The sequence below is a fragment of the Aquarana catesbeiana genome, linkage group LG04 (assembly GCF_042186555.1).
Source record: "Aquarana catesbeiana isolate 2022-GZ linkage group LG04, ASM4218655v1, whole genome shotgun sequence".
NCBI classification, from domain to species: domain Eukaryota; kingdom Metazoa; phylum Chordata; class Amphibia; order Anura; family Ranidae; genus Aquarana; species Aquarana catesbeiana.
The window spans coordinates 187,137,073-187,162,635 of NC_133327.1; the positions used below are offsets into that span (position 1 = coordinate 187,137,073).

The 25,563-nt window shown below is 40.8% G+C and overlaps 1 protein-coding gene across 1 annotated transcript in view; it reads right to left on the bottom strand.

Moving 5' to 3' along the window:
• The window catches only part of IGSF10 (immunoglobulin superfamily member 10), a 72,829-nt gene that overhangs the window by 24,395 nt on the left and 22,871 nt on the right, over nt 1–25,563 (bottom strand). Inside the window, exons 2-4 of the mRNA XM_073626012.1 lie at nt 21,475–21,701; nt 11,060–11,189; nt 559–949 (exon numbers count right to left, since the gene is read on the bottom strand). Coding sequence (XP_073482113.1) covers nt 559–949; nt 11,060–11,189; nt 21,475–21,674 — 721 coding nt within the window. The 5' untranslated portion in view covers nt 21,675–21,701. The remainder of the gene's footprint in view (nt 1–558; nt 950–11,059; nt 11,190–21,474; nt 21,702–25,563) is intronic.

Consider the following 25,563-nt stretch of genomic DNA (forward strand, 5'->3'; position numbering starts at 1 on the left):
ATCCAAGGTATAATAAAAGGTCATTAAACATACATTACAATAACTTTCATGGATGATTTTGTAAGATTTTGAAGAGATTATAGGTGAAGAATATTTTTCATATGATCCAGCTTGGAGCAATATTTTCCAAAACATAACTGACATCCTGTCCAGTAATATCAGTTTAGCAATGCTGCCAAACCAGTGTTGCCAAATGTAATTAAAGAAATAGCCAAACACTGGCTAAAAACTAGCAAGAAAAGTCAATATGTCTCTAAAAACATATATAACATTAGATAAAATAATTTTTATTTAACATTTCTAGATTTACTAGATAAAAATGAGCCAATATGTAAATCCCACTGCCAGAAGTAGACTGCACAGCAAAGTTTCAAAATTTTATTTACTGTACAGGAGTGGCTACTTTGACACATATCCTTGTAGATGTTGTTAGCAGCTGTTTCTCATATTGGGCCCTATCACTGTATTATTTATTATTTTGAACAGAAAGGGAGACTAATGTCCCATGTGTATTAACAACACATGTCTAATGCATAAATAGAGTGCAAAAGGAAATACCTTTATATTGCTGTCCCAACTCTGCAAGCCACAGCAGGTTGCAATCACATGACCACGGGTTACCATGAAGATAAAGTCCTTCTAATTCATTCAAGTACAAGAACATTTCCTTGGGCAGTGTAGATAACTGATTGTCAGACAGATGAATATGCTTTATAGATGATGTTTTAAATATCTGGATGTAGCGTAAAGTAACAAAGGTGTCTGTGTGCAGCTGCCGTAGCACATTTCCCTCCAGGTGAACTAGTTTCAAGAAAGTGAGGCCATAAAAAGATTCTGGGGCCAGAAATTCCAGTTTGTTATGATCCATATGTAATCGGACCAGACTCTTTAGACCACGGAATGTGTTCCTGTGTAGCGTTTTCACTTTATTATAACTCATTTTCAATACCTAGAAAGCAAGGAAATAGGACATAACTAAATCTTGTGCAGAAGTTTATCACAGCCAGTTTCATTAGTTATTTTTTAAAAAGAGCTCAAGTCTAAAAGAAAAGCAGGATATTGATAACTTGTTCAAATCACTTAATATTCAACCAGTGCTACCGCGCTTCAAGAGAAAACATTCTATGATAACCGGTAGTTTAAAAGCTGCTACCATATATCCATAAAGTTAAAACATCAATTTAAGAAAATATAAAATTTCCTCAAGGCATCATTTTCAACATACGATATTCAATGTTATAAATCATCCAATGAGAAAGTGACATTAACAATCCACCCTTAAGTGAATCCGCAAAGTTCAAAAACAGTCCACATAAAAATGTCTCTTTTTTAGATAAGATGTCTGTGTAGATAGAATCCACCCTCAGTAGGTAGTTTCACCCTCAGACAGTCGTAACAACGAAACGCATCAGAGCAGGATGTGACGTCAACATGGCGACCGGAAGTGACATAGAACCGTGAGTGTGGTGAGACTTGGGAGTTCCCACACACTGGAGTAGCATGCTGGCGATATTATTTCACGCCTAGTTTCTTTTTATCTTTGTGAGTATTTTATTGGGAATTTTATATAAATAAAGCGTGTGAGGGAATGGAATTACACTATGTGGGCTGTTCCCTTTGAGCACAATTGGGCATGTGATCCATTACTGGATCCTACTTTTCCAATCAGTAAAATGAGAGGCAAACATAACCAATGTATGCTGAGCAATAAGGGGAGTGGATTTCACTGTGCACATGTGGTGAAACTGCCTTGGAGATTAAGAAGCACTGGGGAAGTAGATTCTATCTACACAGTCATCTTATCTAAAAGATACATTTTTATGTGGACTGTTTTTGAACTTGAAGGATTCACTTAAGGGTGGATTCTTAATGTCACTTTCTCACTGGGTGATTTATAACATTGAACATTGTATCTTGAAAGCGCTGCCTTGAGGAAATTTGATATTTTCTTAAATTTTTGTTGAAATCACTACAAACAATCAGTAAAGATTTACACTAAATCGCAGATCGCTGTATCCCAGTCCCGCTAAAAATCGCAGATTGTCATTACTAGTAAAAGAAAAAAATATATAAAAATGTCATAAATCTATCCCCTATTTTGTAGACGCTATAACTTTTGCGCAAACCAATCAATATATGCTTTTTACCAAAAATATGTAGAAGAATATGTAGCAAAAAGTAAAATATATTTTTTTTTTCAAAATTGTCACTCTTTTTTTCTTTATAGAGCAAAAAATAAAAACTGCAGAGATGAGCAAATACCACCAAAAGAAAGCTCTATTTGTGGGAAAAAAAGGATGTAATTTTTTTTCGGGTACAATTCCGCACGACCGTGCAATTGTCAGTCAATGAGACGCAGTGCCGTATCGCAAAAAATGGCCTGGTCATAAGGGGGCAAATCTATCCGGGGCTAAAGTGGTTAAATTATGCTATTGCCTTCTCATATTCTGAAACAGCTTAAATTGATTTACACCTAATGTATCAAAAATATGGAACTCAAAATATGCTCTATTTTTTACTTTAAACTAACTGAAATGACTGAACAGTCCTATCCCTAGTGCTATCCCCCACTTATCCACAATCCAGGCTGGCCTTACCAGTAGAACGTCTAAAAATAAGCTGTCATAAGAGAAATAAAAAGCTGTCTTAAGCCTCATACACACGCTTCGATTTTCGGATGACCGAACGTCCGTTTTTTGTGGCATGCTAGTCTCATGTTGAAAGTGAAGAGGTTACTCACAATGCAAACATTTTCTTACAACAGAACACAACTTCAGAAGTGACGTAATGTGTTGAATCGTTTTGTATTCTTTTGTTTCTGAGCATGCGTAGTCTTGCTCTTATGATTTTTTTCGTACGAAAACCATAATAAATGAAACGAAAATGGGACCTTGAGTTCACATCCGAAAAAAATGTTATAGCCTGCACATCCAGCTTTTGTCTGACCAAAAAGTGAAATCCGCTGTTGAAAGCACCAGACTAACTATCCGAAAATCGGCAGACAGCTCATCGTACAAATTTTTCCATCTGATTTTCATATCGTGTGTAACGGGCCTTTAGTCTACCTTCTTCTCAAAAAGGCAAGTTGCTTGGGACATTATTATTTTGAGACAATGCACCAAAAGAAGTATGCCATTCAGAATGTCTTATTTAGGATTATCGTAAACCTAATCATTAAGACCCCTTTCACAAAGAAGGGGTTAACAAGGGGTTAAAAGCACCTGAATAGCACTGCTGCCGAAGCGCTTTGCAGGTACTTTGGCAGCGCTTCCTATTGATTTCAATGGCAGGGGTGGTTTGGGAGCTGTGTATACACCACTCCCGCACCGCCCCAAAGACACTGCTTGCAGGACTTTTTTTTCCGTCCCGCAAGCACACCGCCCCAGTGTGAAAGCACTTGGGCTTTCACACTGGAGAGGCTTGGGAGGCAGTTTACAAGCGCTATTTTTAGCGCTAAAACGCCTGTAAAGCGCCTTCAGCGTGAAAGGGGTCTAAAACACGTTAACGTAACTTTAAAAGTAATTTTCTTTATTTTTACATTGGCAGCTTTCATTACAATAATACCTGTAAGTTCATTTTTATTCCAAAATTAAAATATTACAGAATTAAAATCATACAAGGGAAAAAAATCCCAAATTTTAGATTTATTCCCTTGTACGTTTTTAATTCTGTTACATTTTATTCTTGGAATAAAACTGAATTGTATTTTATATAATTGTGTCATCCTGAGTACCAATAAAGTCGTTTTTTCTTTTTTGATATGTTACTAGGATGTAGTACTTGACCACTTAAGCCCCGGACCATTTGGCTGGACAAAGACCAGAGCACTTTTTGCGATTCGGCACTGCATCAATTTAACTGACAACTGCGCGGTCGTGCAACATGGCTCCCAAACAAAATTGATGCATTTTTTTCCCCACAAATAGAGCTTTCTTTTGGTGGTATTTGGTCACCTCTGCGGTTTTTATTTTTTGCGCTATAAACAAAAAAAGAGCAACAATTTTGAAAAATAAAAGCAATATTTTTTACTTTTTGCTATAATAAATATCCCCTAAAAATATATATAATTTTTTTTTTTCCTCAGTTTAGGGCAATACTTTTTCTTCTACATATTTTTGGTAAAAAAAAAATCGCAATAAGTGTTTATTGATTGGTTTGCGCAAAAGTTATAGCATCTACAAAATAGGGGATAGTTTATGGCATTTTTATTAATCATTTTTTTTTACTAGTAATGGCAGCGATCAGCGATTTTTATCTTGACTACGACAGTATGGCGGACAGATCGGACACTTTTGGCGCTATTTTGGGACCAGTCACATTTATACAGCGATCAGTGGGATTAAAAATGCATTGATTACTGTGTAAATGTGACTGGCAGTGAAGGGGTTAACCAGGAGGGGCCACTGCAGGTGTTAAGTGTGTCCTAGGGATGTGTTCTAACTGTGGGGGGAGGGGCTATGTGTGACACGACACTGATCACCGCTCCTGATTACAGGGAGCTGTGATCAGTGTCCTGTCACTAGGCAGAATGGGGAAATGCTTGTTTACATCAGCATTTCCCCGCTCTTCCTCTCCGTGAGACGATCGCAGGTATCCTGCGGACATCAAGTCCGCGGGACCCGTGATCACACTCACAGAGCTTGCGGCAGGGTCGCGCGCGTGCTTCTGTGGCCAGCTGGTGCTCGCAGTGTGGAGTGCGCGGTGCACGCTGGGAGTGGCGCTGGACAAAGGCAGAGCCAGGTATTGGGGGGACATGCTGCACCCCTCATCTGTATAGGGGACACCGCCGGAGTTTTTCTTTTCTGGGGAACAACTGGACGGTGCCTGGAGTTGACCACATATCTGAACACGGTAATTGGGGGATCCGGGCTGAGTGTTGATTACATCTCTACGATCCTGCTGTGGCAATGGTTTCTCCTATCTTTGGATAAAGGCCGTAGCCTGGTAATAGGCTGCAGGCTTTTATAGCTTGCCTTGGGGTAAGCGCACATTCTGTGTGGTGCTTCACTTTTGGTTTCGGTGGATGATTTATTCATTTTCTTCACTCCATTTATTAATACCTACACTTGTGAACTGGGGGTTGATGCTGTGCTAGTCCTGAGGATGAATCAAGTGGCTAAGTGTGCTGGGTAAGGATTCCAGCCTACACTGCAGTGAGGGGTGGTAATACAATCCTAAACAACAAGTAAAGTGTTTGGTGCCAAACCGGGTGATCCAGATAATAAAAAAAAAATCTATATCATACTATAATGTATCTATGTAATATACATAATGTTATGTAATAACATAAAAATGTTAAACCAATAAAGTAATATAGAAATAAAAACCGGTAGCTGAGCAACAAAAAAAAAAAAATATTAAATATTCTCCAAAAAACACAGTAATTTGCCTCTAACACATATAAAGTGCTGTGCATATATATCCAAAAATTGATGCAGTGTATAAAACCGTGATAAGTAATTGAAACATGTGACTGAAACAATCAATGCCAAAAAAAACGCAGAAAAAACAAAAAAAAATTCTTAATACAATATTACAATGAATAGCCTTAGTGATCTTAAGCAAAGTGCATCATGCAATAAAGTGTCCAGCAAACAGCGGGTGCTCAAAATTTCAAGTAATAAGTTCAAATGAAAGTGACCAAGTGCAGCATAAATCAGCTTCAATGTTTCCTTGGTGGTGTCACAATATCATAACATGCAGATGAACTTAGGTAACATAACTTCAGAGGAATGGTGACTGTGCAGTATATAGCAAGATTATATCCATGCAGGAATCCTCAAACGGTGGGCAGTGGCCTCTTACCTCACTATACTGAGGTTCCAGCATAGAGCAGCAAACGCTATTGGTGTCTCCTATGCAGGGGGGTCCTAGGTGGTGTGTAGTCAGTTAGTCAGACCTCAAGCCCATAGGAAACATCATGTTGGAATGAAGAGATAAAATCCCATATAGTGTAGTATTTTGTATAAAAAGTTAGACTTTATTTAGCTTAAAACATCACACAGGGTACTCACACAGTGTACAGTGGACGGTACAATGTATCCGGACGAGCGGCGAACTCGTACACTGCTACCAGTGGGCGGTGCCTGTCCCTACGCGTGGCATCACGGGTCACGTGGCTTCATCAGGGGCTATCCCCTGATGAAGCCACGTGACCCGTGACGCCACGCGTAGGGACAGGCACCGCCCACTGGTAGCAGTGTACGAGTTCGCCGCTCGTCCGGATACATTGTACCGTCCACTGTACACTGTGTGAGTAGGAAAAGAAAGGGGAGTAGAATAGCACCCACAGTCCAAGATCCCCCACAAGGATCCAGATCTTTTCATCAAAATCTGACGGGTTTTTATAAGTGTGGGAAATGTCAAGTGTGCTCTCTTAACATCAATAGATCTAGACGCACTTCGACATTCACATCTACCAGCACAGGGTGCTCACATGACATTGAACCATTTATTACGTGTGGTTCCGAAGGGGTGGTCTATCTCCTACAATGTCCCTGTGGGCTCCAGTATATAGGGAGGACCAAAAGGGCCCTACGTGTTCGCCTAAATGAACACATAGGGAATATAAGAAGAGGTTATGATAAACACCCTGTCTCCAGGCATTACGATCAGGTCCACAGTAGAGACCCCTCTAAAACACTTTTTGTAGGGATTGACAAGTATAAACCCCACTGGCGAGGCAGTTCACTCATCAGGGAGATCTCTAAGTTAGAGATGTCCTGGATATACAAAGTCAAAAGTTATGTGCCATTCGGCATGAACGTCGATACAGACGTTAATGCCTTCATCAATAATGCTTAATTTCTGCGGGTTCTTTTTGTCCCCCTTTCCCCTCCCCTCCCCCCCCTCCCTGCACTTCAATGTGCAATGTTATGCATACTTTTGATCATGTAATATCATTATACTGCATATATGCATGCAGTGTTAAAGTCATCGCTCTGGGTTCATTCAACCGGGACACCGGACGTAAATTTTTTTAAACATAGTGTGTTGATAGTATGCACCAACACAACTATTTTTAATTTTATAGTCTGTGGGCGCAGACTTCTACACACATTTTTTTGGTTAGCCCAGTTGGAGCCTTTTTTATTTATTTTTTATTTATTTTCAGCACATATTGGCTCACGGATTTATACTTCCATCCAATTCATAATCTTATTTTTATAAATCCATTTTTCCTAAATAAATGTTTTTGTTTTTATTTTATACATGCATTTATCTATTTTACAGATATGATACTTTTTGCATGCAATATTTATGCTGGCCACTGGAGGCTTTCTTGTTCTCATGTCCCCAGAGACCCAATTTTTTAATTTTTCTCTAAGTGTGCCACCACCGAGATCCTCCACAACATGGTGCAGTTAGGATGTTGACTGTCCGCCTTGGTGCGGACACATGCCAGTGTGGTGGACCTATGTTCCCTGGTTTGGGTTATATAGGTTCTTATTTTAGTGAGGCGCGGACTTGAGGTTTGAGTGGGGAGGTTTTTATTTTTTTGTTTTTTTCTTTTTTCGTCCATCCCCCTCCTAGGTCCACCTCTGTTGCCCATGCGCCGGGAAGCCATCCAACCCCGTGTCTGATGTAGCGTCATGTGACGCGATTTGGGACTCCGGGCGCGCAGGCGCATTGTCTCTTTTTGTTTCATTTCATCTCTCGCTCGTTTTTTTTCTTCCGCCCTGATCTGACGTCGCATCACGTGACGGGAGCGGTGACGCAGGGTGCGCATGCGCCCCTGTGTCCAATCATCTGCGCTCCAGGCTAATGCGGACGTCCGGTCCGGCCAGTACTCAGAGCGAGGCTTTTCATTTTAGTATTGTTATTTAAGGGGGGTGACGCGATGCACCGCCCGTGCCCCTGGAAGACGCAAAATTTTGCGAAACGCAGCGTAGGGCTGAGCGGTGTCATCGCGTCACCTCCCTCTGTCGTTGTCACTCCAGCAGGACGGGCGGCCTGTGACTATCCGGCCGGTGTCACAGACTGTCCTTTCATCAGAGGACGAATTGTTTTTCTATATGTGAGTGTTTATTACATTTTTTCAATAAATACCATTGGATTTTACACTATGGGAGCCTTCTTCTGTTTTCCCCACATGATGTTAACATTCCATTGAGGGCCGGGCTTTATCTTCCCCTGGGGATCCATTTGCACCACAGCTTCTGAGGTTCCATTCCGGTTCCATCCTGATTCCTGGGTTGCCCGAAGCAACAAGACTACAATGCCCAGTTAGACCCTCTGTAACGTGGGGTCATGGGGTTCCGGTAAGCGGCCAGGCACTTCATCTATGGTGGTGGACCCACACATCTGGGATTTCATTCAATTAATTTTTTTTGCACATTACTGCACTTTTTTTGGGTTTCTTGTATATGGACTTTTATATTGAATTTTTGTATATGGACTTTTTTTATATATTGTTTTTATAATCCATTTTTTATTTCTTACTTAAGGGGAGGTTGTTTTCATTCATCAACCTATTTTGGTGTTGTCACATTATATTATATGTTCACATAAGGTTTATCTTTGCACTTTTGTAATCATACATTGTTTTAGCGCGAGTCAATTTTTTTTCCCATTCGAATTTGTGTGTTTGTGTCACATATAGGACTCTGCAGCATAGAAGGTCAATATCATTTACTAATTTGCGCAGTTTTTCCTCTTTTTTCTCTTGTACACTGTGTGAGTACCCTGTGTGATGTTTTAAACTAAATAAAGTCTAACTTTTTATACAAAATACTACACTATATGGGATTTTATCTCTTCATTCCAACATGATGTTTCCTATGGGCTTGAGGTCTGACTAACTGACTACACACCACCTAGGACTCCCCTGCATAGGAGACACCAATAGCGTTTGCTGCTCTATGCTGGAACCTCAGTATAGTGAGGTAAGAGGCCACTGCCCACCGTTTGAGGATTCCTGCATGGATATAATCTTGCTATATACTGCACAGTCACCATTCCTCTGAAGTTATGTTACCTAAGTTCATCTGCATGTTATGATATTGTGACACCACCAAGGAAACATTGAAGCTGATTTATGCTGCACTTGGTCACTTTCATTTGAACTTATTACTTGAAATTTTGAGCACCCGCTGTTTGCTGGACACTTTATTGCATGATGCACTTTGCTTAAGATCACTAAGGCTATTCATTGTAATATTGTATTAAGAATTTTTTTTTGTTTTTTCTGCGTTTTTTTTGGCATTGATTGTTTCAGTCACATGTTTCAATTACTTATCACGGTTTTATACACTGCATCAATTTTTGGATATATATGCACAGCACTTTATATGTGTTAGAGGCAAATTACTGTGTTTTTTGGAGAATATTTAATATTTTTTTTTTTTTGTTGCTCAGCTACCGGTTTTTATTTCTATATTACTTTATTGGTTTAACATTTTTATGTTATTACATAACATTATGTATATTACATAGATACATTATAGTATGATATAGATTTTTTTTTATTATCTGGATCACCCGGTTTGGCACCAAACACTTTACTTGTTGTTTAGGATTGTATTACCACCCCTCACTGCAGTGTAGGCTGGAATCCTTACCCAGCACACTTAGCCACTTGATTCATCCTCAGGACTAGCGCAGCACCAACCCCCAGTTCATAATTGCCACTTATCAGGGTTTAAGGCTGAACCCCATTCGGTGCAAGCTGCTTCTCCTTATTTAAAACTATCTTAGTAGCACTGATTGGTAGCGCAGGAATAACACTCCCCATATTGAATACCTACACTTGGTTTATGGACTTTAAGCACGTCTTGTTTCCTGCTAAAAGGACGTACCTGTACGCCCAGTTGCCTGTCTGTGCCATTCTGCTGACGTAAATGTACATGCGGCGGTTGGCAAGTGGTTAATATGGTGACAAAAATTGTTTAAATAATAGGTTGTGAATGCTCTTTCCCTGTGCTCCTCTGTTGTTACCCTGTAGCAAGGGCTTATGATGGAGACTACAAATGTCCATTTCAACACATTTTATGTAGGCATGGTCCACTGTTGTCACCATCAGGAAACCCGCTTTGGCTGCAAAGAGGTTGCATGAGATCAGCAACACTGATATACAACAGGAAGAAAAAAGGTGAACAAGTATTTTTTAGTAAAAAGAAATAAAATAGCAATTGTTTTATGATACGCAGTGTTTTAGCAAATACTATGATATATAGGTAGCATATACAGTTTTCTTTCATTCTGAGTTCCATTGCTGTATGATGGTACTGGGTCCGTGACTTAGAAATGGAGGATCCCCCTAGGGGTGGGACTTTAAAGGCACTACCAAAACGTAAGACATATATATAAAAAATGTCAGGTTTATTAAATATAGGTCTGTGACTTAGAAATCATGCAAGCCAGAGAAGCTGGGCAGCTAAAATTTTAAGGAGGGGGTCAGAATTGTGAGCCCTCCATTTATATCATGGCAGATTTACTTTAAAACTGAACTATATAATTAGTGTAGTGCATAGGAATCTCTGTTAGTGGTGCATAAGAATCTCTGTTAGTGGTGCATAGGAATCTCTGTTAGTGGTGCATAGGAATCTCTGTTAGTGGTGCATAGGAATCTCTGTTAGTGGTGCATAGGAATCTCTGTTAGTGGTGCATAGGAATCTCTGTTAGTGGTGCATAGGAATCTCTGTTAGTGGTCATGTCATGCTTGACTCACCTCATCATCGTTCCAACCTGTACTGCAATTTTGTATATTTTTTTGTTAAAACTCAATAAATAGTATTAAAAAAAAAAGAACTGAACTGTAGCCAGATTATGCAGACTGTGTCTTATTTATTATTGAATTCCCATGCTAATTATTTAACTTTTACTGTTCAAGAATTGGTTCCTGCCAATCAAACTGTATGCGACCACTAAAGTTAGGAATGGACCATGTTGGTTTAATGAGGGGTAAAGAGTATTTATGAGTCTTTCCCCCAGCTCCTAGGGACTATGTAAGAGTTGATATTTCTGCTATTCCAGATTCCTGAAATGCTTCGAAATTGCTGAGGTCTAAAATAATAAATATAAAAAGAGTTGGTAATAATAAAATAACTTTGTTATTTACCTGTAATGAAGATAAGTCACTAAAAGCATTTTCATGGATTGTATGTATCTCATTGCTATGTAACATTAGTAGCTCCAGCTTCTGTAAGCCCGAGAAGTCGGCCTCTTCTAGTCTGGTTATGCTGTTGTACCTGTAGACAGAAGAATATGTAAGTCACATGTAAGGAATGTGATTTGTACAGCAGATATAGAAAACATGTAGAACACAGTGATTCTGCTTCTACAAATCAAATCATGAATACAGTACATAAGGAATAGATGTAATTTTCTCCAGTGGAGTGAGGTCATTCATGAAAGATACTTTGGAGAGGTCTCCTGCCTAGAATATCACTTCTTGGAAATCTCATACACTACATTTTTACTGCAGTTCATTTTATTCTTTTGGACTTCTGCCTCCAAGTTTTTATGGCTCCACAGCTTATATCCTGTCCCAGATTACTGTTTTTTTTTTCTGTTTATAAACTATAGACATGTTTAGCTAGGACTGATTGTTAAAACCATGAGCTGTAACCCATGGTAACCATCCAACGTCGATGTTTGTTTCAAGTCATTACAGCCAGAGGTCCAACACGCCCTTCAGTAATGCAAAACTGAAACAGGGCCTAACATTTCTCATGCCAAAGCCTTTAACTGGTTCGCTTTTAAAAGTAAAATTGGATAAAAATTCACCTTTTCCCTACTAAAGGCTTAAATATGAGATAATGGAACAAGAAAAGGGCGGTGAGGAATAGAGCAACGATACTTTATTTTGTACAAAATTGGACATCATTTAATTAAGGATTACATGTTTCAGTTTGCCTGCCTCACTTTAAATGCCCAATAATTTACTGGAAAATGTAAAATTATTATTTGCATTGCACATTGGAAGACTACAGTAACTATAGCATCACTAAGCTAATAAAAAAAATATTAAACCCTCAACATTTTTAGCTTAACACATTGAGCCCAATAAACATTTCCCTGTAAACTTTAAAAGGAGTAAAAGTTTTTACCACAGTACTCGCAGTTTACAACTTTCAAAGTTGCTGGCTCCTGACCTCTAAGGGCTGCTTTCCTGAACTTCTGATCTTCAGAGGAAAAATGGACCATTGGACAGTGCAGTCTGTTAGCTTGGAGAAGAGAGGAGGAGAAGGAGAAGGGGGTTGTCTTGCCATCCTAGGCAAATGGGCTATGTTTCCTGCATGTAAGGGAAGCTCCACAGTATGCTGCAAGGGAAAGAAGCTACCCTGACATAGGAAACCTGGGGCAGTGGCCATGGCACCGGTTTAAACAGTAATGTAGGAAAGGGTTAAAAGATATATAATCTGCATACTCAATAAATGATTAAACCCAAAAAATTATTATATTGCAGCTTACCAATTCTTAGATGTGATGGCTGCATTTATTTTCTTTTTTTAGTCTTTCTACTTTTTTTCATTGGGTGATGCAGACAGTTTGTTCTGTTTTTCAAATGCTCAAGCTCTCCGCAGAATGTATCCATTTACATGGCTGGAACAAACCACTTAACATTGGCAGGGGTGATTCAAATGATCAGCTTTTATTTATTCATGCAAAACCTTTATCCCAAAAGAAAAAAAAAAATGATGCTGAGTGCTGTAACTGATTATAAAGTGTGAGCTGGAGTTTGGCTTCAATTTGTTAGTGTATCCTAATTTACTAATACATTTAACATTACTCTCCCCCCTAGACTGACATTGCTGCTGTCTGCTGTGCCACCTGTTCTCATTCCTCCAGAGTTGTGTCTCTCTAATATTGGAGATTTGTTACTGGCCAGATCACCAGATGAAAACAGAGGGGGAAAAAGCCAAAGAAAAGAAACTAATGCAACCATCATATCTAAGGATTGGTAAAATGCAATATGATACATTTTTGGTTTTGGGTTTTAGGCTGCTTTAAATCAGCAGCTGAGAGGGGTTTAATATCACTTTATGTAATCCAACCCTAAGGAATCATGAGCCCACATCTCCCACTCTGTACTGCCTGTAGTCATGCACTAGGCTTCTAAATATTTAATACTCTATGAACTATGGGGCTGTTGTTTATAAGCTGGAGGGCAGGAATGTGTACGTGGTTTGCCACTGAAATTAACCACGCAATCTGATTGGTTTTGCAGACTGGAACTTTTCCATTGGTTGTTTTTACAGAACGCCCCTCAAAAGACAATAATAAAAGATTTGTAGGTAGTAAATGTAGCGTTGCACATGACAATCACATGTTTGCTTGTTCCTTCCGTTCCAGCATTATTATAGAACACTACCGGTGGGAATGATGTAGTCTAGAAGAGTCTGAAATAAAATAATCTGTGAGCCAATCAGTTCACATGGAGTGTGCTGATAGGAGAAAAACCTAGAGTGACAGAGAGATGAGCGTATCACTGTGCTGTTCCCATATAGTCACAGTCTGGGGACGGGTCATTAAAAACCCAGGCTCAGAGGAAATGGGTAGAATAATGCTGATCATCATCCATCATTTAACTTGGAAGAATGAGGACAGAGAAGTACTGCAGAACACCACAGGAAATTACTCTGGTTTAAGAAAGAATTTTTCAGCAAAAGTAGTTTTTAAATAATTCATCTTTTAATGGACTTTAGTTTTTAATGATTTCATTTTGTAAATGGAGTTCTGCTTTAAATGTCTATACCATGTATGAATAAGACTGCATCAAAAGTGCACAGCTATCATTAAAAGGAGCTGAAAAAAAAGCAAAATCACTCAGTTAACCCTATGAAATGCACATGTGTATATCTTTGTGCATGAAGCAAGATTTATTAATAGAGGGGGGGTACCTTTCAATTATCTGCCATTCCTCCATTCATATATCCTGATTAATTCATAGAAGCTCTAGTACAGTCTCTATGAATGGAAGAGCTTTATAGACAGGCACACTTGATGAGTGCATGTCACTGCTCCACCAACTCCACTGGTGGCAGGAGTAGGAGGGTTTGAGGGGGATTGATGGAGGAAGAGTCAACTAATAGGAGAGACAGCAACACAAGGAACACATCCTACTAACTGTAAGTAATGTCCCTTGATTCTTGACTCAAAAAAGCTATTTTGGCCATAGTTCTCCTGTGGGTCACAGGAGTGTACTTAGTCCTGAATTTCTGTGACCCAGAGTGGGCTTTAGCTGTCACAGAGCCGGTCCAGGCTCTGAAGAGATTCCGGCAATAATGTTGAGATCCTCCCAGATACATGAGTTGCAGTTGGCTCAGCCTCTCAGCGTGACACTGAGAGCCTGGGCCTCCCACTCCCTCCCCCCCTCCCCACAGCTCATTGCTCCAGTGAGCCCTGGAGGTGTAGAGCAGAGGGCCGATGACTGACAGTCACCAACTCTCGGCTCACTGAGGACCAAGAACTAAGAGATTAGAGGTCTTGTGATCGCTTAGTTCTTAGTGTTAGAGCCGACGGGGGATAGCTGCAGCATAGGACCAAGGCTGCAACCACATAGGTGAGTATGAATGTTTGTTTTTTTGTAATCCTGCACTTCTCTTTGAACGGAAAATGTATCGCCAGGGAAATAAATATTAGAAGAGCCTTCATCAGCTGAAATAAACATTATACGGTGCAAAGTGCACACGGGTGAGCATACTATTAGATCACAAACCAAAACATTTTGTTTTTGCTGTTTTTGGGGGATTATGGATGAGAGGCACATTTGATTTGAAATTGCTTTATTGCTTTGACTCATGATTGAAATTCAAGCAAAATTGTACAGATAATAGAGACAGGGTCCTGTAAGATCCATTCTCCCCTTTCCTGCTCTTGCCCTATGTGAACCGCTGCGGGTTTCAATAGAAAGTTAATGAAACCCCCAGATCGGTTCGCATATCGCACTGCGAACTGCCAAATGATGCAGGAATCAGATCGCATAGGTGTGAACACGCAATCCGATTCCAGTGCGGTCCATAAAAAGGGTCCTGCGCTATTTTGGTGCGAATGCGATGCAAATTCAGCGATACAATCTGTATCGCTGAATTCACATCGCACAGACATCGCATGTGGTCTGCACAGCAGTGCAAATCAAATGCGATGTCTAACATTGCACCAGTGTGAACCCAGCCTTAGCTCAGGAAAAAAGAGCAAGAGAAGTAGTGAAGTGAAGTAGAAGAGATAAGGATGAAACCCTAGGATCTCCCCATTGTCATTTTCCCAGTCCATTGTTTACCTTGAGAGCTTATATATGCAGAGACATGCATGAGAGTTACTAAGGCTGCTTTTGAAGGAAGTTTAAAAATCAATAAAAAATTACACTTTATAGGTTGGGATTTTGATGTGCAAATCTTACATCTTACTTTCTCCATTAATTGATTAAATTCTCTAAAATCACCTGGACTACAATATTGAAAACTGTTCTAAATTGACAAAAGACACAGTATAATTCTGATTTGTTAATATCAGTACATAGATTTAACACTCTGCCTTAATAATTAATGCTGTTAGAGGACATCGGGGTCAGTTGATAAGCTTTGCAAAGTGCAGCAATCACCTCTTGTGGTTCTCACTACTCTAAACAGATGAAAGGTAGAATCTGATTGGCAGACTGCTGGTTAGTGCACTTTGCATGTCAATAATATTCTTTTGAACTGCGTTAATAAATACACTTTCATCAGTCACTGTGGGGAAAAGCGCTCCAGCAGACCTCATGGGATTAAAATTATTTTTATTACCAAATAGGAAATAAAATATATATGATCTGTCACACACAGCCGCAGAGCACTAAAGAAAGCAACTGTGGACATCTGTAAATCATTAGCTACTCTTAGCTTTTTCTCAATTGGCCTCATAGTCAAGCCTTTATTTGTTTATTTCTCAAGAGGAGGTTGTCTTTCAAGTTGCAAGACCATGGCTGTTTCTGAAACATTCCCTCCATTATGTATTTGCAAATTCTCTTATGTGTTGTTAAGAAAAATAAATGGATTAGGTAATTGCTATGGTTCATGGCTACCAGCTAAGTGTGGTGCCAAAATGATGGAATAACTGAATGGTATGCATAGGTTAGGAACAGAGACCCATTATTGATAGGTAAGGCTTAGCAGGAAACTTTTCACACCTGCACATGGTAATTGTTCTTGGTCTATGATTTTGTAACTGATTACTGTAGCTGGGAAAAAGAATTTCACGAAAAGCACAGCTAGAACAGTGGAATGTGCAATATTTGTTAATTAGAATGCGAGATCAGTCTGGAACACACAGTGGTGTTAGGCAGCCCTGCGGTGGATCTTAGCAATGTTTATACAACAGTGGTTTGAAGTGAAAAGTAAATTCCCTGCTGAGGAAACCAATGTGTTGCAATACCATAGTTTTAATGAAACAAGAGACTCTTTTGAGAAGGGACTAAATTATATATATAGGTATGTTTCTAGTCAGGGATCAATGGTATAGGGCAATCCAAAACACTCGTGCCTCTCCAGACGTTCTAGCTTTCTAGCCTCTAAACTGGCAAGTAAGACAGTTGATTGGGGGCTGGGTCTCAACTGCAGGATGTGGTAGAGATTTGCATAACAGAGTGCCCCATGGTCTTCTGATCTACATGTTCTTGAAGGTATGTGAGAATGTATACAAGAAACTGTAGGTGCCTGCTTTCAATACCTCTCACCTTTTCGATGCTTTAGAAGCAACCCTAGGGTTATCTAAACGTGCATACTGCGTGTAATATGACCTCTTCCACGACTGTGAAAAAAATTACTTTGTAAAGTTATTATCTATATCAGTTTCATACCGTTTATAAGAATGAAGTTCCTGGCACCTGTTTTCAGCATGCGGGTCTTCTTCTCCTTTGGATGTGCATGGTAAAGCTCCTAGGAACACTCCCAAAAAGATCTATACAAAATGTCCAACTCACATCAACTGGCACTTCTCAATCTACAAGCAGTGGAGAAGTGCTTCTGCTCTAGGGTGCTCCTTGATTTCAAAACTCTTCACCCTTTTAGAAAGTATGCTCATACAGGGAAAAATTTGTTCCGCCACTTGCACCTGAGATCCAGTACTTTTGTTCAATACACAGGTAGTGCTACTCCTGTAGGAGCCGCTGAACATTTGTCCAGGTTTCTCCCCAGTGGGTTGCCCTGCAGTCATGAACACAAACACATTCATACTCTTTTCCTTAATAACCAGTGTAGGGGTGTTGCTTTTATTTTTAGAGAACTTGGATAGGGTTGAGAGAATTGAGTGGGATACTCCAAAAACAGAAACTATGTACAAGTTGAGGACAGTGAACTCCTTGCTGAAAAGCTGAAGTCCTTGCATATGGCATAATGTGAACTTGGCTTTGGAATAGAAGCAGTTAACAGCACACAAGTTTCTTCCTTTAGAATAGCAAGAGCAGAGTTCCTTCACAGAGAACTAAGTAAACAAAGCTCTTCAGGACGCCAGCTGATATCCCTTTTAACAAACATACAGCTTATTCTCTAGCGCAAGAGGGGTGACAACAGCCCAAAAGTCTGTCACAGGCATCTGCACTCACGAAATGTCCAGGGACAGTTGGTTACCTCCTTCCAACTTCCAAGGGACACCTTTCTCCAGTGATACCAAACCAGATCTTCAGCAGACAGCCCCTCAGTCAGCTCTCCTTAGCTTCAGCCTCTAGGCCCTCAGGTTGCCCACCTGAGGACTCATGAACAGCAAGCACATGGCAGCATTGCCCTGGAGGGCAGCAAGCCCTCCAGGCTGGACTAATCCTCTCCAGGAAAAGACAGAGCCAAGTGTGCTCAGAAAATATATACAGTCTCCCAGCATGTCTTCAGGGCCCTGCTTCCTGGGATTGGCCAGAGCTGTATAAATATGCATGCTGTCATTTGCATAGCACCTATGACCCAGAAAGTTCTCACAGCTTTTCCAGAAAGCAGAGGAAGTAAACAGACTATCAGCAGTTGAGAACACTGAGCAGACCTAACTAGTCAAAGGCAGCTGCACTGAATACAGCAAGCAACTAAATTTAACTTTGGGGTTAAAAACACAGTGGGGTTGATTTAGTAAAACTGGAGAGTGAAAAATCTGGTGCAGCTGTGCATGGTCAGCTTCTAACTTCAACTTGTTCAATTAAGGCACACGGGAGCAGAAGTATGATTTGAATAGGAAATTCGGTTTTGGATGAAATGATACAAAAATTCATATATTTACATATTTAGGCACATAGCTCTACATATTTAGGCACATAGCTCTATAATGATAATCTGTAATCATCATAAAATGCATTCCAACAAGGACTTCTAATACAAACATATGAGGATATAGCCGAGTTGTCTCTGGGACAGAAGAGCACTCATACGTTTCAGCCTGTTGCTTTCCAACACCAACCCAGAGTGACAACGACACCCACAGGCAGAGTGTGGAACTGCACACAGCATAGCCAAACTGGAACAGAGGCTAATCTAACTGTAAATTAGATCTGAACTATGTACAGCACAGATAATCCACTAAATTTACCTAGAAGCGGTAGATTGGAAAATCTACCAGCGCTACATACTGTATATAATCCTAGCACCTATCTAGGAGGTTGCTACACACATAATAGGTAAAGACAGCAATATATACCATACTTACCAACTGTCACAAATTTCCCGGGACATTCCCGAGATTTAGACCCTTTTCCCGGATTTAGCCATTCCCGGGAAATGTCCCGAGAAATTCTTATTTTACCGATTTTTTTTTTCCGCCACCGCTGCCGCCGCTAAAGGTCTGTGGTCCACGGAGTCAATGTCTCCGCCGGCCGCCATTTTCCCGAAGACCAAATTACTGTTTAGTAATGGCCGGGTGGCTGCCAATAGAATTTGAGTTCTGGCACCGCCTACCTCCCGCCCTGCTGCCGTCTGTCTGTGACCTGATGTGGGAAGGGGCGGGGGTGGGCGGTGCCGCAGCTCAATTGCTATTGGCAGCCACCCGGCTATTTTGTCCCATTCTGATTAGCAATGGCGGCGGAGAGAGTCTCCACTGCTGGGAATGCCTGATCTGTTATGCCCCGTACACACGGTCGGATTTTCCGACGGAAAATGTGTGATAGGACCTTGTTGTCGGAAATTCCAACCGAATTCCGACACACAAAGTTTGAGAGCTTGCTATAAAATTTTCCGACAACAAAATCCGCTGTCGGAAATTCCGATCGTGTGTACACAAATCCGATGCACAAAGTGCCAAGCATGCTCAGAATAAATTAAGAGATGAAAGCTATTGGCTACTGCCCCGTTTATAGTCCGGACGTACGTGTTTTACGTCACCACGTTCAGAACGATCAGATTTTCCCAATAACTTTGTGTGACCGTGTGTATGCAAGACAAGTATGAGTCAACATCCATCGGAAAAAATCCATGGATTTTGATGTCGGAATGTCCGATCTATGTCCGACCATGTCTACAGGGCATTAGGAAAGGGGGGGCTCCATTGGGGGATTCCTGGTGTAAGGACAGGACTCTGCTGGCAGTGCCTGATGTAAGGGGGGACTCCGCTGGCAATGTCTGATGTAAGGGGGGACTCCGATGCAATGTCTGATGTAAGGGGGGACTCCGCTGGCAATGTCTGATGTAAGGGAGGGACTCCGCTGGCAATGTCTGATGTAAGGGGGGACTTCACTGGCAATGTCTGATGTAAGGGAGGACTCTGCTGGCAATGCCTGATGTAAGGGAGGACTCTGCTGGCAATGTCTGATGTAAGGGGGGACTCCGCTGGCAATGTCTGATGTAAGGGGGGACTCCGCTGGCAATGTCTGATGTAAGGGGGGACTCCGCTGGCAATGTCTGATGTAAGGGGGGACTCTGCTGGCAATGTCTGATGTAAGGGAGGACTCTGCTGGCAATTCCTGATGTAAGGGAGGACTCTGCTGGCAATGTCTGATGTAAGGGAGGACTCCGCTGGCAATGTCTGATGTAAGGGGGGACTCCGCTGGCAATGTCTGATGTAAGAGGGGACTCCGCTGGCAATGTCTAATGTAAGGGAGGACTCTGCTGGCAATGTCTGATGTAAGGGGGGACTCTGCTGGCAATGCCTGATGTAAGGGGGGACTCCGCTGGCAATGTCTGATGTAAGGAAGGACTCCGCTGGCAATGCCTGATGTAAGAGGGGACTCAGCTGGAAATGCCTGATGTAAAGGGGGACTCCGCTGGGGACACCTGATGGCATCTGGTGCCAGGTGACGTGGCAGGTGACACGCTCAGGGCTTCTACTGATTCAGCATTATGGTGAGTTAAATAATTTCATTCTATATTACAATGTAATAATAGAAATAATGCACTTCAATCATCCTGACACCATAACAACCATGGTGCCGGGATGATTGAAGCACCAACACCAGGTGTTTGGAGTATCTTTATCTGCTGATATGTTAAACTTTCTAGAATACACATATTTCTCCTGTTGTGTAGGATCTGGGCCTGCTGTCACTCCATCCATCTTTCTTTCTCTCTTTCTTTCTTTCTTTCTTTCTTTCTTTCTTTCTTTCTTTCTTTCTTTCTTTCTTTCTTTCTTTCTTTCTTTCTTTCTTTCTTTCTTTCTTTCTTTCTTTCTTTCTTTCTTTCTTTCTTTCTTTCTCTCTCTCTCTCTCTCTCCCGCTTTCTTTCTTTCTCCCTTCATCCCTCATTCATCTCATACCATACCCCTTCCGAGCCACGCTCATTTAAGACACGCCCACTATTCCGCTTAAACTACGGCCATTCTTCGCCACGGAGCGCTTTGCACGCCGCATTTTTCTGTTACAGTGTGCCCCGCCTACAAAAGAAGGCCACAACCCCTAATTATAGCAAGGCTCCGCCTACATGCAAAAAAGTGTCCCGAATTTTTTTTTTTGCAATGTTGGAAACTATGATATACTGACCAATAAACTCTAAGTCTTATCTGAAAAGTTGAATTTTCCACCTTAGACTGGAACAGATGAATCAGAATTTTCACTCCCTGCATTAAAAGTTCTCAATCAAAATCAAGTGGCACAGTACTTATACTCTAACAGAAAGCAAACTAGATGTTATGATGAGGTGGGCCAAAAGGAACAAAACTTGCTAGTGAACCAATGTGAAACTCAGTAAAGACTTCCTAAAAATAAAAGTTATCTACATAGCTTACAGTTAATAATACCACTAATAAGGGATTTATTACTAATTTCTGTGCCATCTGCACATCCAGAACTGCTGCTTCAGTGTGAGGCCTTAAAGTTCTTTTTGGCCCACCTTACCTAAACCTTTCTAGTTATATTTTCTTGTTACTTCACATAATCTACTTCATATAAGCCATTGCTTCCACACCCTGTACTGTAATGATAGCCAACAAGCAGGAAACAATTATATAAAATGCAATGGCTCAATATTATTAGGCTGTTTCTGTTTTAGAAAGCAATAATGTTTGTTTATTAGATACATTTACATAGTATATGAGATAAAGTCTTTAAACGTTAATGAAGATCAGATTTTAAACAAGTTTACATTCTAAACTTACCCTAAATTTATGCGTTCCACATCAACTTGAATTTGTTTAGGGATGACATTGAGGTACCTAAAAGTGCAATGGACTTCTGTCTTAACATAACAAGCACACGTTTTGGGGCATGCCCTCACTCTGCCAGAAAGAGCCAGGATCCAGAAGATGAAGAGGTAGCCAGGGAGACATGAATGACGTCTGCCTATCGTCTGCTTCATTATTGGTTATTTTACAGCAACATTACCCTAAGAAAGCAAAACAAAAAAAAAAATCATAAGGAATTTCACATTAGCATCTGTTTTCTATGAGGTAAAACCACAAATGGAATGCCCAAATACCAAAAGACATCCACAGAACATAAAGGAAGCATCAAAAATGGCATTTAAGCCTTCACCTCAAATCTGTGGCTCAATGACTGACACTTTGTAAACAGGTTAATGGAATTTCTGGTAAGGCGGTTCAGGTTACCATAAAGTTTTGCCAAGAAATCAGAATGTGGTTTTTGTACATAACTTAGATGTGTCAGTCTAATCGCCAGATGTCTGGGTTAACCCATCCCTAAGTGTGAGATTTAAAACTTGGCAGACATGAGGTCTGCTTTTTTAAGAAAAATGCAAATAGTAATGTTGTGGAGTTGCTTGAAACAGCATTTCAGCTTACAAAAGTTTCCAGTAGTCAGAACATTAAAAAAGATGATTTCTGAATTGTTAGTTTAGGTCAATGCACTTTGCATACTCCCTTGAATTTGCTAAATAAGGGCATTTGGTTTTGCTTGTGTACTTAAAGTGATTGTAAAGACAGAAGGTTTTTTCCTTAATGCATTCTATGCATTAGGATAAAAAGCCTTCTGTGTGCAGCAGCCTCCCTCAGACCCCCTCAGCCCCCGTAACAATTACCTGAGCCCATATAGATCCAGCAATGTTGCAGGAGTGTCTCGGCTGCCTGGGACTCCCCTCCTCATTGGCTGAGACAGCAGCGTGGTGCCATTGGCTCCTGCTGCTGTCAAAGTCAGTCAATGAGGAGCGAAAGGGGACAGGGGCGGGGCCAGGCCGCAGCTCTGTGTCTGGATGGATACACGGAGCAGTGGCTCGGTTCAGGTGCCCCCATAGCAAGCTGCATGCTGTGGGGGGCACTCAACAGTAGGGAGGGGCCAGGAGCGCCAGTGGGGGACCCGAGAAGAGGAAGGTCTGGGCTGCTCTGTGCAAGACCACTGCACAGAGCAGGTAAGTATAACATGTTTGTTATTTTTAACTAAAAAAAAAAAACAAGACTTTAGTATCACTTTAAAGAAGAACTCTAGGATTTGGAAGCACTGTGTGTATCTCTACTGTCTCACTACATAAAGCAAATTGCAATTTAAAAGAGACAACCACCCTCTGTATGTGAAAACACTTAAAGTGATCCGGTGCCTAGGCTATGCACACTCAAGCATTTATATATGCTTAACAAGCAGTGAAAGTACTGTAAGACAATCCCTCATTCACCTCTGCATATATAGGTGTGGTGGAAAAAATCATCTTCAAAAATGTTCTGTTACTTTCTATTACTGTGGAATCTGTGCAGCCTGTCAGCACTCTAATATATGAACACCAGATTTTTCTAAGCTGCTAAAAAAACAACTGAAAATAGACTTCATGGGCTTTGTTTTGATATCTAAGAATTAATTACTTTACATTTGAAGAAGCTAAAGGAATTAGATTTAGTTTGTTTTAAAGCTCTTTTATTGCTTGTTAAAACAATGAAATATACTTAATGTCTATACTCTGGGCACATGAGGACTTTAAGGCCACCATAGATATTCAGAGGTGATTAGATGAGCAAGTATGATCTGACCACATGTTTTTCAGACAGTGCAGTCTTCTTATATGGGCTAAACAGTAGTAGTTGAACAAGGTCTTCCAGCATGTTTGAATGTGTTTTACCACTTGCCTGAAATATATGCTAGTATACCACAAACATTAGACCATTTCCAGAATGGAAGTCTGTCAATTAATATCTGTTTTTGGAGTCCATATATTAAGCAGTCACCCCGTCATGCAATTATCCAAATATCCAGCTCCTGCTCATCGTATCGCTTAAACACCAGCCAAATGCTGGGCGACATTGGCCAGTTCAATAAAAACCGGCCAGCATTCAGGCCTGTCCATATGGGAGCGGGTATGGGAGTGGAGCATGCTGGAAAACCAGCAGCCAACCAACTTCAGATCAGGGCTCCCAGCCAATGGCAGACAGCACTGACCGGAGTGTTCTGGTGGGGAGGCCATCGCCCAGTCAGAACACAACAGCTCTGTGAGGGAGATCGCTGTACTAACTTTGCATAGTGAGTACAGCGGCTCTGACCGGAGCTGACAATTTATTTTTTTTGTTCAACCCGCTGGGAAAAAAAAAATCATAGTGTGTACCAGGCTTTAGGCTTTAGGCTTTATTTATCTTCATAAATGTACACGGAAAATGCATTTCAGTCTGCAGCTTTTTTTTTTTTTCAAGGTGTCAAAAAATGATAGGTTCCATTACATGCAGGCCAAACTGGGATCCACCCATTATTGAGGAACAGGAATATCTCTGGTGGCAGTTTTGAAAGGGTCTTGTGCGTTTTTGTGTCCGATTTAGGCAGAAATTCACACCTGAATTGCACCTCAACTGGGGAACAGAAACGCACCGGACTCTGGACTGAAAACCGCAGCCAGACATGTGTGAACCCAGCCTAAAGTGGAGAGTGCAAAATCTGCTGCAGCTGTGCATGGCAGCTTCTAACTTCAGCTTGTTCAATTAAGTTTTGACAAAAAAAAAACTGGAAGCTGATTGGTTACTATGTAGAGATGCATCAGATTTTGCATTCTTCTGTTTTAGTAAATCAAACCCAGTGCATTACCATGCCAAATGAATGGCACTACAATGCACTAATGCAAGTATGGTGTGAAGCAGGAGTAAAAATGTATTAAGTCGCTTTGGTTCCTGCAATTAGATGTCAGGAATTTTAATTAACACTCTGTACATGTTGCTCACCAAAGGAGTCAAATAGACCAAAGTAAATATAATCCACAGATAGAAGCTTTGCTTGTAATAAATTGGCTCTGGGGGCTTTAGTGTATTTCTACTTTTGCAGTCAGTTTGAGAAAAAAAAACACTAAATATGTGTTCCCATTCACACAGCATAGCTATTTTTTAAAAATATTTCCTACTTTTTGGATGTTTCTCAGGAGGTGTCATGACTGACTGCAAGGTTTTTTTGAACAAAGACAAAGCTTTGTGCCAGTAGGGGCAGGTTTGGAAGGAGGAAACATGATTTGTGCTGGAAGAGGGGATCAGAAAGGAAAGATGATTTGTGCTGGGAGGGAGAATTTGTACTTCTAAACCCGACTGACTGTCCATTATGTATGTCTGACCCCTGCACTTGGTGTGTTAAAAACTCCAGTCCTCTGTACTCTGGGTTATGGGCCCCTAAACCCAGCACTGAACAGTGCAATATGTAGTCCTGACCTATGCAATCCGTGGATTACACACTCCTCAGCCCTGCTGCCTTTTTATTATGTACTCCTGTGCCATTTTAACCATGCCCCTTTCAGCCCCACCAACTGTTGGCCATGGTGTGCTACATGTGCTGCATTATTACTCTTCTTGGGGTGTCCAAAGGTACCCCAGGTTCTATCAACACCTTACAACGTCTCCTATTCAATGCAAATATGTTAGAAAGTCAGCCTGCTGATTACCTAGAACAGGGGTCCTCAAACTTTTTAGACAGGGGGCTAGTTCACGGTCCCTCAGTCTGTTGGGGGGCCACACTATAGTTTAAAAAAAATATGAACTAATTCCTATGCACACATCTTATTTATAGTGAAAAAAAAAAACAAAACAAAACAGGAAAAAAACAGTACAATATTTAAAATAAAGAACAATTGTAATCAATATGAACTTATCAGTATTTCACAGACTCCCCTCATTACAGAACCACTCCCAATCAAAGACCCCCCTCCCCATCACAGACTCACCCCATAACAAAGCCCCCCCATGACAGATCCCCTCATCACAAAGCCCCCCAACACAAACTCCTCTCCATCACAAAGCCCCACATAACAGATTCCCCCCATAACAGACTCCCCCATATCA